Source organism: Ornithorhynchus anatinus, chromosome 18 (genome assembly GCF_004115215.2).
Source record: "Ornithorhynchus anatinus isolate Pmale09 chromosome 18, mOrnAna1.pri.v4, whole genome shotgun sequence".
Lineage (NCBI taxonomy): Eukaryota > Metazoa > Chordata > Mammalia > Monotremata > Ornithorhynchidae > Ornithorhynchus > Ornithorhynchus anatinus.
The window spans coordinates 7,253,450-7,266,145 of NC_041745.1; the positions used below are offsets into that span (position 1 = coordinate 7,253,450).

Genomic DNA, 12,696 nt, shown 5'->3' on the forward strand with positions numbered 1-12,696 from the left:
AAAACAGTGGTGGTGTTTGGGAGAATGGCATGTTCCCACTTCTCCTCTTCCCCCTGAATAGCGCAGCTCTCAAGCAGCCATTTGGTAGCTCAGCTGACCAGATGGGAATGAGAGGTTATTGCTACCACACTGACTTTGGGACTTTGAGAATTCTGCCCAAGTGAATAGTTAACGTGCAGTGAGCGACTCGTCTTGGCTTCAGTGTGTTAGATTTTAAGCTCTTGGTGGACAGGGACCGTATCTTTTGCTTCCGTTATCTTTGTAATTATAGCTTTTATTAAATGCTTATGTGCCACAGAAATGTGAAAGATAATCATACCGGATACAGTACATATCCCTCAGAGTCTAAGAGGTAGGAATGGAAGGCATCTTATTTCATTTTACAGGTGAGAAAACTGAGGCACAGAGAGGGGAAAAGAACTTGCCCAAGAACCCCAAACAGGCCAGTGGCAGACCTGGACTGTCAATCAGTGGAATTTAATGAGCACTTACTGCATGCAGAGCACCATACTACATACCTGGGAGAGTAGAATGCAGTAGAGTTGGTAGCCACGATCCCTTACCTCAAGGAGCATACAATCTAATAGGTCTCCTGTCTCCCGGTTCTATCCTCTTTTCCCTGGGCCACACTGTTATAGCTTGTGTAGCACGCGGTACAGTGTGTCACACTCAGTGGGGCTCGATAAATAGCATTACTACTACAGCAGAGCTGAGTTTTGGGTATTGAATACTCCACGACTCAGCATGGTTATTCTACTGTGGACACTCATTGCACCCTGGGTACCAGCAGGAGCATAACAGGGCAAAAATGAGAGGGGACAAACAGTGCTGCCCAAGCCACCAGAATCATAATCTGCTCCTTTGTGCAGGTTCCCAGTTTTGATCGATTGATGTCTCGGGAACAAAGCCCTTCCATCATTCCCGGTCCTGTTGACCAAATGGGTTTTGTTAGGTTTTAAGATGCTGGGGACCACACAGTGGTCTGACTAAGGGTGTTCCTCTTCCATTCACCAACCTATGGGACTGAAGTAGTTGGATTGGCAACTTCCAGAACAGCAACTCGTAGTTGATGCTTGGCTGAATTTAGTGAAGTCCTTTGAAGAGCCCACCCAAGTTTCTTTCTTTATGGGAAATGGCAGGGGGAGCATTACAGAAGTCAAATATTTTTCGTGGGAATAGTGCATATTTTGTCTTTATACCTTTAACCTTCACTTAGCTTAATGAACTAAAATATGCTCTATTTTTGGCCCAATTTTTGTTTTCTTGTTTGTAGTTTTCTTTGAGGTAAATTGTATCCAAAAATCTAAATCTAGACTGCCTGAATTTTACTTTCATTATATCACTGTTCATCCGGTGTCATGAACATATTCCTTGAATTTAAGGAAAAAGATTCATTCTTCTACAGACTCTGTGGGTTTTTTAAAAATATTGGAAAGTACTTAGTGATTGTTATCAAAAATTCTTTAAATAGCCCTTCTGGTTGATTTTTAAACAAACATGTATCCCCTCATTGTTGAAGATTTTCTGGCTTTGAATAACCTGTCTTCATTTGACAGGGAAAACAAAGCAGTAGGAATTTGGGAGTTAAATACTTTCAGAGAGTAACTCAGCTTTAGTTCTGATAACTTTTTAAGAAACATATTTGGAAACTATTTGGAATATGGAAATTGTGAATCAGACTCAGCATGCTGAGACTTTTGTGGTAGGTACATGTGAGGCACATGCTTAAGAGGAAGAGTAGACACCCAAGCTTACGTATAAATCCGTTTTTCTCCTTTAATGGAGCAGATGCAACTTCCAAAACCCATCTTGTTGGAGGATATGGTTTTTCCACAGGAGTGTTAGCAAAAAGAGCAATATTCCAGTAGTGAGCATTTTGCTCTTCTTCTCTGCAGGTTTTTACAGTAACTGAGGGACTTGATAGGGAAAACAGCTTGTAAGAGGAGCTTTTCCAGGGAGATTAGAGGAGGACAGCTTTCACCGACTAGTGCCATCTTCACTGCTACATGGGGCCATTGGTATTTTTTTATTTTTGGAAAAAGGGAATACATCATTAGCCCTGATTCTCTGGGCTTTGCAAAAACAAAAGTCAGTAATATTTGATAGGTAAATAGCTTCTTGTGTCTTTACACATTTGCAGTCTATGCCCATAGCGTGTATTTCCAAATTTGGCTGAGGGCATTGCCTCCCCCGAGACACCTCAAAATCAATGGCCTTTCAGGCATATTTAACAGGAGCAGTAAAATAAAAAATCTCCAAAACTGCCTTTGATTTTGGATGGTGTGTAAAGAGCCACAGTGGGGTTCCTCTCTCAACTTCAGTCCCTGTGGGACTCAGCTGAGGAGGAAGAACTGGATGTAAATAAGTCATTCTTCAGTCCCCTTAATCTTTTCCCCCTTTCTGCTCGACTGCCACAGCTGGACAGAAGAAAGCAACAGTGGAGATGAAAGGGAAACACTCCCCTCAGTGGTCTGCCAGCTAAATGGAACCATTTGCCATTTTAAATAATTCAGTGCATTTTGTCAGTACAGAAGTACTTGAAGGCCTAATGAAAATTTGGAGGGGGAGCTTCTATGCATGATGAGTTGGTAAAAGGTCATCGAGTTCATATAAGTCCTTTCAAATAGGTGGCTGTCTGTCCTTAACCAGTCTAGATTTTGTAAGTTTTTATGGTATTTGTTAAGCACTTAATATGTGCCTGGCACTGTTCTAAGCACTGGGGTAGATAAAAGCTGGCCAGGTTGGACCCATTCCGTGTCTTTCATGGGCTCACAGTCTTAATCCCCATTTTCACAAATGATGTAACTGAGGCCCAGAGAATTTAAGTGACTTACCCAAGGTCACACAGCAGTTAAGAAGTGGAGTCAGAATTAGGACCCAGGTCCTTCTGACTCCTGGTCCTCTGCTCTTTCTACGAGGCCACGTTGCTTCCCTAGCTATTAGTCACAGGTAGCGAAGCATATGTATCGGTGAAGAACTTGATTTACCATAACTGATTTTTGTCAGTTCTAAAATTTTTCCTCTTAGGTACTGATTTTAATATTACCTACTTTTAAAATGAAAAATCAGTTTCAGTATTGATGAAAGTCTTTATTTCCTAGATTTTTATAACCATTCTGCTGCTTTTTACATACATCCCCAATTTATCTTGCAATATTGTAAATGTATCTCCTTACCTAAGTATCAAGGGCTACAGATTCATACTTTTTCCTCAAATATCTCCATTTCTGGGGGAAGAATGCCTCATAACTTAAAAAGCTGTTGTTTCAGATTCAGAATGACGTGTGCTTTGTTATAGCATGTAAATGTTAATTAGTCTTGCTAGACCTCTCATTTCTAATCCCTTCATCCCCAGTAAATTGAGCTTTCATAATCTAAAATCACCATAATTAAGTGATGAAGCTCATTGAAATATAGTAAGAATGTTGATGACTGGTTTCCTGTGAGCATAGCAAACCTTTAGCATCATTTATGATAAGCCTCTTGTAAGCTGTCACAGCCCTAGAAGTACTAATTGGCTCAGCTTCAAATACATGATACAAGATGGGTAGGAAGGAGAGGCTTAAAAAAGGAACTGAATTGATAGTAAATGGGGTTAGCAAAGTGACAGCAGCGAATATGTGACATCATGGGATATTTATAAATTACTATTTATAATTTGCACCTGAACTCCTAGTTGATGATCCTCCTTTGCTGCTCTCCCATGGAATGTAAAAGGAAATACAAAAATTAGATTTGAAAAGGGGTATTCTCCAAAGCAGCTATTTCCCTTATACCTACCTCATTGTCAGTCAATTTATGGATCACCTACTGTGTGCAGAACTCCATACTAAGCATTTGGGAGAGTACAGTAGAGTTAGTAGACAAGATCCTTGTCCCCACCCCCACCCCCCAGGAGTTTTCAGTTTGGCAGGGCAGCCAGACATTAAAATAATGTGCAGGGGAGGAAGAAGAGAATGGAAAGATCAGTATGTAGATGAATAGCAATAATTGTGGTATTTGTTAAGCACTTGCCATGTGTCAAACACGGTACTAAGCATTTGGGTATGTATAAGATAATCAGGTCAGACACAGTCCCTGTCTCGCCTGGAGCTTACAGTCTAAGGGAGAGGGAGAACAGGGATTTAAATCCCATTTTACAGATGAAGAAATTGAGACACAGAGAAGTTGCCCAAGTTCACTGCAGGCAAATGGTGGAGCTGAGATTGGAACTCAAGTCTGAGTCCGTGACCTGTGTTCTTTCCACTAGACACACTGATTCTCTACCCTGATTAAGGATGGTGGTGAGGACCTGTGCCAAACAGTAATAATAATAAGTGTGTTATTTGTTAAATAATAATAATGTTGGTATTTGTTAAGCGCTTACTATGTGCCGAGCATTGTTCTAAGCGCTGGGATGCTTACTCTGTGCCAAGCACTACATTAAGCATTGGGGTAGATTCAAGATAATCAGGTTGAACTCATTCCCTACTCCCACTTGGGGCTCACGGTTGAAGTAGGGGGGAGAACAGGTATTGAATCCCCATTTTACAGAGGAGGAAACTGAGGTCTAGAGAAGTTAACTGGCTTGCCTGAGGTCACACAGCAGTCAAGTGGCAGAGCTGGGATTAGAATCCAGGTGCTCTGACTACTAGGCCTCTTTCCACTAAGCTATACTGCCTCAAGACTTTGGTGTGTGGAATGTTTGGAGCGCACATTCTTTCCTACTCACTCTTACTCCTTTCCCCAACCAGGAAAGACCCCTGCCCTGGACCCCAAATTTCAGTCCTATTGAATGCAGAATAGGAGAAATGAACCTGGTTAGACTCCTCCCTCTTCTATCCCACCTGTTTTATGACCATTTTATAACACATTCCATAGGCCACCACGTATCAGCTTTGTGGTTTTGGGCACTTAACTTCTCTGTGCCTTAGTGACCTCATCTGTAAAATGGGGATAAAGATTGTGAGCCCCACGTGGGATAGCCTGATTACCTTCTATCTACCCCAGCGCTTAGAACAGTACTTGGCACTTAGTAAGTGCTTAACAAACACCATTATTATCATCATTATTATAGGCCAAAAGCAACAATGTAGTATTACAATGCAAAAGATAGGAATGGAAGCAAATATGTAGCTCAAGTGAATCAGCCTGCCGGTGTTCAGATAGGATTCTGTCGATGTATATTGCTAAGTTCAGCCACAAACGGGGGCAGAACAAGTCCTTTCCCCAGCTTGCTTCTTAACCGATAGTAGAAACCATTTTAGAATCATCATTTGGAGACCAAGGTGAGGGTAAGCACATAACTAGCAAACCCCAGAAAATCTCCCCAGGTGGCAGCCCCAGAACTTGCAGATTTAGCCATTCAGATGAGCTCCCTTTGTACCTCTGAGAATTGTCCCAAGAATCAATTTAATTGCATTTAATTTTCCTTTCTGGATGGTGATATTGAAGTCTTATCCATTTAAAATAATCTTGGAAGGAGCCAGATTGTTTTGATGGAGAAGCAGCAGGAAGAAATGGCAGTAGTTAATATGCTGATGCTGAAAGAAACAAAATGGCAGACCATCCTAGCCCGGGCAAGAATTGGCAGAATTCAGTGCCTAAGATTCTGGGCTGGGACCGGGTGTGCCCCATTCTGAACTCCTCTCCTTGATTCCCTTTTGTCTCCACCATTTTTCTTTGTGGTTGAAATGATGAGAGTGGTAACGGCAACAAGAGGTTAGGGACAAAGGGGAAATGAGCTCAGGAAAGTGACTCCTCCCACTCCCCCACCATCAACCTTAAACATCCATTCCCCTCAACCAATCAATGGTATTTACTGAGCACCTAATGTGTGCGAAGCGCTGAACTAAGCACATGGGAGAGTGCAAATACAATAGATTTGGCCCTGCCCACACCATATTACTTCTGGGCTAGCATTGCTAACAGGCAGGAAATGGACCCCAGTGGTATTTATTGAGTGCCCAATACTGCAGTGCACTATACTGAGTGCTTGGGAAGATGCAACAAATGCATATGAACACCTTTCCCTGCTGATGTGCTCTCACCCCGAGTTTCTGCCAACTGTCACTATCCCACTCATATTTTATTTTGCTCAAGAAAAGTTGTCCCACATCCATTGTTTCTTTCAAGCTGTATTGTATCCTCCTCAATTTCATTTTTCCCTCTTTGTTTCCCATAGGGTGAGCTACATAAGCAGTGTGCTTCTCCCAGTAAAATTGAACTCAGCAATCATAAGGAAAATGCCATTCGAGTTCCATCTGGAAAAACAGCAGTTAATGAAAGTCACTGTGGCTGGGCTCCATTTGGTAAGTTCATTGCTCTTCTCTCCTCTCATAGGGAGCTGGTAGAGAGTACGTGACTTTTCGTCACCTCAATCAATGCAGCAGTTGTGGCTGTTCTTAAATTTAATCCAACTTGGACTAACAGGGTTCTGACAGTAGCTCCCCGCTCTCCCTCACCAGAAAATTGCCATTACAGAATCTAAACGGTGCCCTTGCGATGATCCTGTGTATAGAGATTATCGGCACCTTTACAGAAGGTTCATGATGGGGGGATATCTGTCTAGTGACATTTTGGTGCTGTTGGAGCTATTATTTTGAGGCTTAAGGACTTATATCTGTAAATGGGAAGAAAAGGACGATCAGAGGATCTCAGACCTTATCGCTTTTGTAGTGGGTGCTGGAGAGCAGGCGGGAATTGGGTAATATATTTTTAAATGTGGAGGGAAAACCAGGCCTTTTTTTGGTAGTTCATTTATTTTTGTACCTGAAGCATAGCAACAATTAAGGTTAAGTGGTTATTTACAAATGTAATTCCTTTGCTGTCAGAGAGAAAGCTGGTGATTTTATTTTCCCTCGTCAAGAAACTAAACTGAGTATTAAATGAAAGGCTCATTCCTTATTGCCACTCTTCTTGACTTTCATTGAGTGGTGCTGATTGAGAGCAGATTTTTTTCCCCTGTGGAAGTGAAAGGGACATTTTTCCACTCCAGGTTTTATACCTAGAATGTAATAACGGGTTGGACACTGTTAATGAATTGTCTCATTGATTTGTTTTGCAAATAACATTTAGATAAGGACAACTACCAGCAATTGTTGGGAGCACTGGATTATTCATTCCTCTGTGCTTATGCAGTTGGAATGTATCTGAGGTAAGCTCCGATTTTATTACTTTTCTCTGTGAATACCTGGAATTACTTGGATAGGAGGGGAATGTGCCTTCAGCCCCTGTGACTCTATGAGGAAGGGGTTCCCATGTTTGGAGGGGCTCAAGTCTTAGTAGCCTTGGAGGGCCCAGTAAATGGACATCTTGTGAAAGCAGGCAGGGCAGGGAGCAGGGATCAAGTCTGCACAAGTGCCCAGGGCTATATTCCACATCAAAGTTTGAAGAATCCAGTGAGGGGAGGGTTCTGTTTGGTCACTGGTGGATTTGTTGACTGTTTTTCATTTTCCAGAGAGCCCTAAGGCTTTTAGAGGACAGACACTGTATGAATCGTAGGCATTATCGTCATTAGAATAGAAATATTTGCCACATGCTGCCTAAATCTTAGCCAAATTTCAATTGGAAGGTTTTTTGTTCTAAACAAACTTAATCTTCTGGTTATAGTGCATATTGCCCATTTGCTACACATGCTGCATAAAGCCTGTGAGTAACCTCAGAAGTGCTTCGTAGGGTGATATGCACTGTGTAAATATTCAAGAAATACTATTGATATAATACAAAGTGACAGTATAGTTACAAGATAATGTCAGACATGTCCCTGTCCATCATGGAGCTCACAGTCTAGAGGGGAGGGGAAAGAGTGATTTAGTCCTCATTTTACAGATCGGGAAATTGAAGCACAGAGAAGCTAAGTGACTTGCCTGTGGTCATACAGCAGGCAAGTGGCAGACTGACATTAGAGCCAAGGTCTTCTGCCTCACTGCTTCTCAGCCCAGTGTAGCTGGGGTGCAGTTTAGAGGCCGGAGGTAATGCTTATACACATCTATGAAGTGCATAGAAACCCCTGGGATAAACATTGCTATTTCGTTATGTCAGCAGTCATGTCCGGATTTGAACTTTTTAAAGAGAGCTAAAGTCGGGAAAGACCACATTACTCCTTTGAAATGAATTGGATCCAGGTTTTTAGTGTAATGAGAAAGGGAGAACCAAAGGCTTATTTGTTCCCTGGGCAGGTAAGATGACTTAGCCAGGGAGCTGCTTTTTTATTTTGAGTCTCACATCCAATTCATGATAGATATGCAGTCCTCATCCTCCTCCAGACAACGTATTAGACAATAGGCAGATCCAATCCAGAATTTAATATCTGGTTTGCTGTAAAGTGTAAATGGTTACTACTTGTATGAAACTATAAAAAAAAGGCTTAGAGTTGTATTATCAAGTTGTTTTCTTCCTTAGTCCTGGAATGGCCCAATTAATGAATTTCCAATAGGAAAAAAAAATATTTGCGAGGGAAAAGTTGTCATACATCAACTCGATTGGTAGTTGGGGGAGAGGGAGGGTAGATCAGAAGTGTGGAGATCCAAATGCCAGTCCATTCTTTTTGCTCTTCTGGAACAAGTAACTTCACTTCCCATTTAGCTTCTTCACTTTAACTCCTCTTTGCCTCAGTTCCCTTATCTGCAAAATGGGGATGAATTACCTATTCTCCTTCCCCCTCAGACTGTGAGCCCCATATGTGATAGGGACTGTCTCTTACCTGATTATCATATCTAATCCAGGGCAGAGTATAGTGTATGGCACACAGTAAGTGCATATCAAATTATTATTATCAGTAATAATGATAATTTTTTCCATTTCCCCAGAGCAAAAAGTTGCCCCATTTCAGGAGTGACTGTGAGGGAAGTAAAGGCCTCTGGAGAAATTAGTTCCATAGAAACCAGTTTTCTGAACTCACTGGGATCAAAACCACTTCAGATAAAAGTCCAGGTTACTAAACAACATTGGGTTGGCTCTCCAAAGTAGGTCCTTGCTGAATTTTGTTCAGATATTCAGGCTTTTGGGGAATAGGCCAAAGTATCCAAGTTAATGATATTCCAAAATGAGGTTAGTAAACCTTGGACAATCAGTTTTCTACTGAATTTCCCAGAGTTTCTTCTCAGGACCATCAGGAGGTGCTGATTCAGTCAGTAAATGACTGGCAGATCTTGTGTCCTCCCTGAATGTTGCACAGGTATGTAGTGAGACATGCAGCACCTCTGGTGTGGCAGTAGAATGATTTGAAAGAAGGGCATTAATCCTTTAGAAAAGCCCAGTCTATCCTGTTTTGGTGTTGTGCTGAATTGCTTCAGTTTGACAACCGGTATTTCTACATAAAAGAGTTTCCATTTAGTAGTTTCCATTTGCATGACAAATAGTTAAGCTCTTTTGTTTGACAAGTCATCAGCAAAGTCTTATTATCCATGCTAAAGTTTTCCTCCTGAAGTTTAATATTTGTGAAATCATGAATTTCACTTTGAACCGAGTGCCACGTTTATAAAATGCCTCAAACTGACCATTTCTCGCTAGAGGAAATGTCAGGAGGAATTGTCAAAATATTACCCCCCGTGGAATCTTCAGGGCTTTTAAGGTCTGGAAGCTCAGCACATTGACTGAAAGACTTCCTGAAAGAAGTAGTCAAGTGACTTAGATTGCAAGTGTGGGGGTCTTATCCTTGTCCTGTCTCTTCTTTTACCCACAGTGGCATAATCGGGGAGCGCTTGCCAATAAGATATTACTTAACATTTGGAATGCTTGCTAGTGGAGTCTTCACTGCCCTTTTTGGTTTGGGGTATTTCTACAGTATCCACAACTTTGGCTTCTACGTGGTAGCTCAGGTAAGTATCCCCGCCTAATTTAAACTCTGCAGGGATTCACCCACAAAGCCCAGGAGTTAGAATAGAATCTCTGATATTACAATCGAGTCCTGCTTTTTTCTTTTTTAAGGATGATTCTTCGAATAAATGAATTACTAGCCTTGATTGTAGGAAGTGAAAAAATTCAGGTGTGCTTATTTTGGGGGTGTCAGGAATGAGGATGGTTTAGGGGCCAGGAGAGCTCTGTCTCCCTTTGCTTACTCTGAGGGTGGGGCTGCATCTGAGCATTGTTCACCAGAGGTCAGTGGAAGAGGAAGCTATTCAGTGATTGAATTTTATGGGCCCACCCTTCCTAGCAAATTTTCTAAGTGACCCCAACCCTAAAAGTTGTTTGTTCTGGCCAGATGGCTGGCTGCTTTTTCTCTCACATCCTGCTCTGAACAAAGACCCAGGTTTGATTTTGAGCCATGACAGTTCACCTCTAATGGCTGCCTTTTCAGGGTTCCATAACTCGAAGTTTCCAAGATTCCTCATGCCCGCTTTGGAGAGACTTTATTTAGTACAGTGCTCTGCACACAGCCCTCAATAAGTACCACTGATGATCAATTAATCAGTGGTATTTATTGAGCACTTACATTTTTTATGGTATTGGTTAAGCGCTTACTATGCACCAGACACTGTTCTAAGCGCTGGGATAGATACAGGTAGAGGCTGTATAAGGCTCTATAAGGCTCACGGAATTAATCCTCATTTTACAGATGAGGTAACTGAGGCACAGAAATGTGACTTGCCCAAGGTCACACAGCACAGGTGGCAGAGCTGGGATTAGAACCCAGATGCTTCTGACTCCCAGGCCCATGCTCTATTCACTAGGCCATGTTGTACTAAGTGCTTGGAAGAGTTCAGTCCAAGAGAATTCGCAGACACATTCCCTGCTCATAATGAATTTACAGAGTAGAGGGTGACTTGAGTTGGCTGGGAATCAACCCTAGGACTCCCCCATGATGGGTGAGAATTAGATAACGTTTTATACAGGCTTTTATCAATTTTTTAAAGAAAGTCACCTGCTTCTTAAAACGGTGACCCTCTGAACGAATCTGGATTGTTTCAGTGGTTTCAGTGACTGAGCAGAGGCCTGCTGATTCTCATGCGTAAATTGAACACCCATGCCAGTTAATTTTCATGAAACCATACCCTTAAGGAAAGAAAATGATAATTATTGTGGTATTTGTTAAGTGCATTCTATGTGCCAAACACCATGCTAAGCACAGGGGTAGATTCAAGTTATTTTGGTCACAGTCCCTGTCCCAAGTGGGGCTCACATTCTACTTAAGAGGGAGAACAGATATTAAATCCTCATTTTACAGATGAGGAAACTGGGGCACTGAGAAACTAAGCAACTTGCTCAAGGTCAGACAGCAGGTAAAGTGATGGAACTGAAGGTTAGAACCCAGATCCTCTGACTCCCAGGCCCATGTTCTCCGCACAAGTCCGCGCTGCTTCTCAAATTGCCTCAGAGATCCTTTTCAGAAACGGAGAATTCTATGGTGAGTCCCCTGGCCCATGATAGAAACTCAGTGAATGTTTCCATAAAGGGTAATGCTGCCCATTTCTAATCCATGAAGTAGAGATGCTTTCACAGGCTGGAGACCTACGGTTCACCCTGGCCCAGCCAGAAAAGTGACCATGAGGGTTGAGATGGTCCAGGTGTGGAAATGCTTGTGTGGTTGCTTGCCTTCACCGGGTGTTCGGCAGGGCCGCAGGTTGGACTGGAAATTGCAAGCCCAATTATGCCTCAACTCTGAAGGCCCTGTGGGAACTGCTAAATCCTGCCCAAGTCCATCCAGCTCCAGCGCTGTGTTGGTCTGGCCTAAACAGGTTCTGCTGCAGGCCATACATGCATCCACGTCTCCTCTCCCCTCCCCCACCAGCCCCTTCAGAGAACAGTTTAAAGGAAGCAGGGCACTGAACTGTGAGCTTCTGGTATGTGCTCTTATTTATTTTCTTCCTCATTTCAGATTGCTAATGGGTTGGTCCAAACGACTGGCTGGCCTAGCGTGGTGACCTGTATTGGCAATTGGTTTGGGAAAGGAAGGTACTAAAAATATTTTTCATTAATGATTAATAATACGCAGAGTTAGAGATTGTGCAGTCAGTCAATTCGTGATATTCATTGAGTACTTTCTGTGTGCAGAGAGCACTGTGCTAAGCACTTGGGGGAGTACACTTCAACAGAGTTGATAGGCCCTGAAAGGAAAGTGTGACTGTTTTCCGTCTCTTAATAATGTTTAGCTAGGAAATACAGGTGTCTCGGTCAGTTACTGTTTCCCCAGTGGCATTTTGGAGTATTGATAGTCAATTTTCTGCATACCATTTGGTCTTTTTTTAAAATGGTATTTGTTAAGCACTTACTATGTGCTATGCACTCTACTAAGAGCTGGGGTAGATACAAGCCTATCAGGTTGTCTAGCCCGGTATTCAGGGTTGAGGATAACACTACTGTCCTTTCAAGCTGACTGCACTCTCGTATCACACTATAGCATTCATTCATTAACATTAGCATTAAGCACAGGGTCCTTAAATGTAACTGTTTAAAGGTCATTGTTACAGGACTCTTGGGTTAAGGGAACTTTAAACAATTAATTGCTTCCCAATATAATTAATGTTACCGATAGTGTGTGGAGACCTACATTGTGATTCCAGGGCCAGAGGTAGAAAGCGGAAGCACAGCTGGCTTGTATAGTGCTTCTCTTGGTATTGCGCAAACCTTGAATTCCACCCCGAGGGATGGACGCCAGACAGACCTCAATTCATTTCATAAGCCTTTGGTTTTAATGACTGGGGATTTGTCAACTGTGGATACTTTCAGGAATCAAACTCCCATGGTTGGCTAGGAAAATCTGTACTTTATTTTTGC

At 42.2% G+C, this 12,696-nt stretch overlaps 1 protein-coding gene across 4 annotated transcripts in view; it reads left to right on the forward strand.

The window, feature by feature from the left end:
- The window catches only part of SLC37A1 (solute carrier family 37 member 1), an 84,345-nt gene that overhangs the window by 39,324 nt on the left and 32,325 nt on the right, over positions 1–12,696 (forward strand). For all 4 annotated transcript variants that reach the window (XM_029046720.2, XM_029046718.2, XM_029046722.2 and 1 more), the window contains 4 exons: positions 6,164–6,290; positions 7,057–7,135; positions 9,665–9,800; positions 11,798–11,874. In XM_029046720.2, the coding sequence (XP_028902553.1) occupies positions 6,164–6,290; positions 7,057–7,135; positions 9,665–9,800; positions 11,798–11,874 (419 nt within the window). The remainder of the gene's footprint in view (positions 1–6,163; positions 6,291–7,056; positions 7,136–9,664; positions 9,801–11,797; positions 11,875–12,696) is intronic.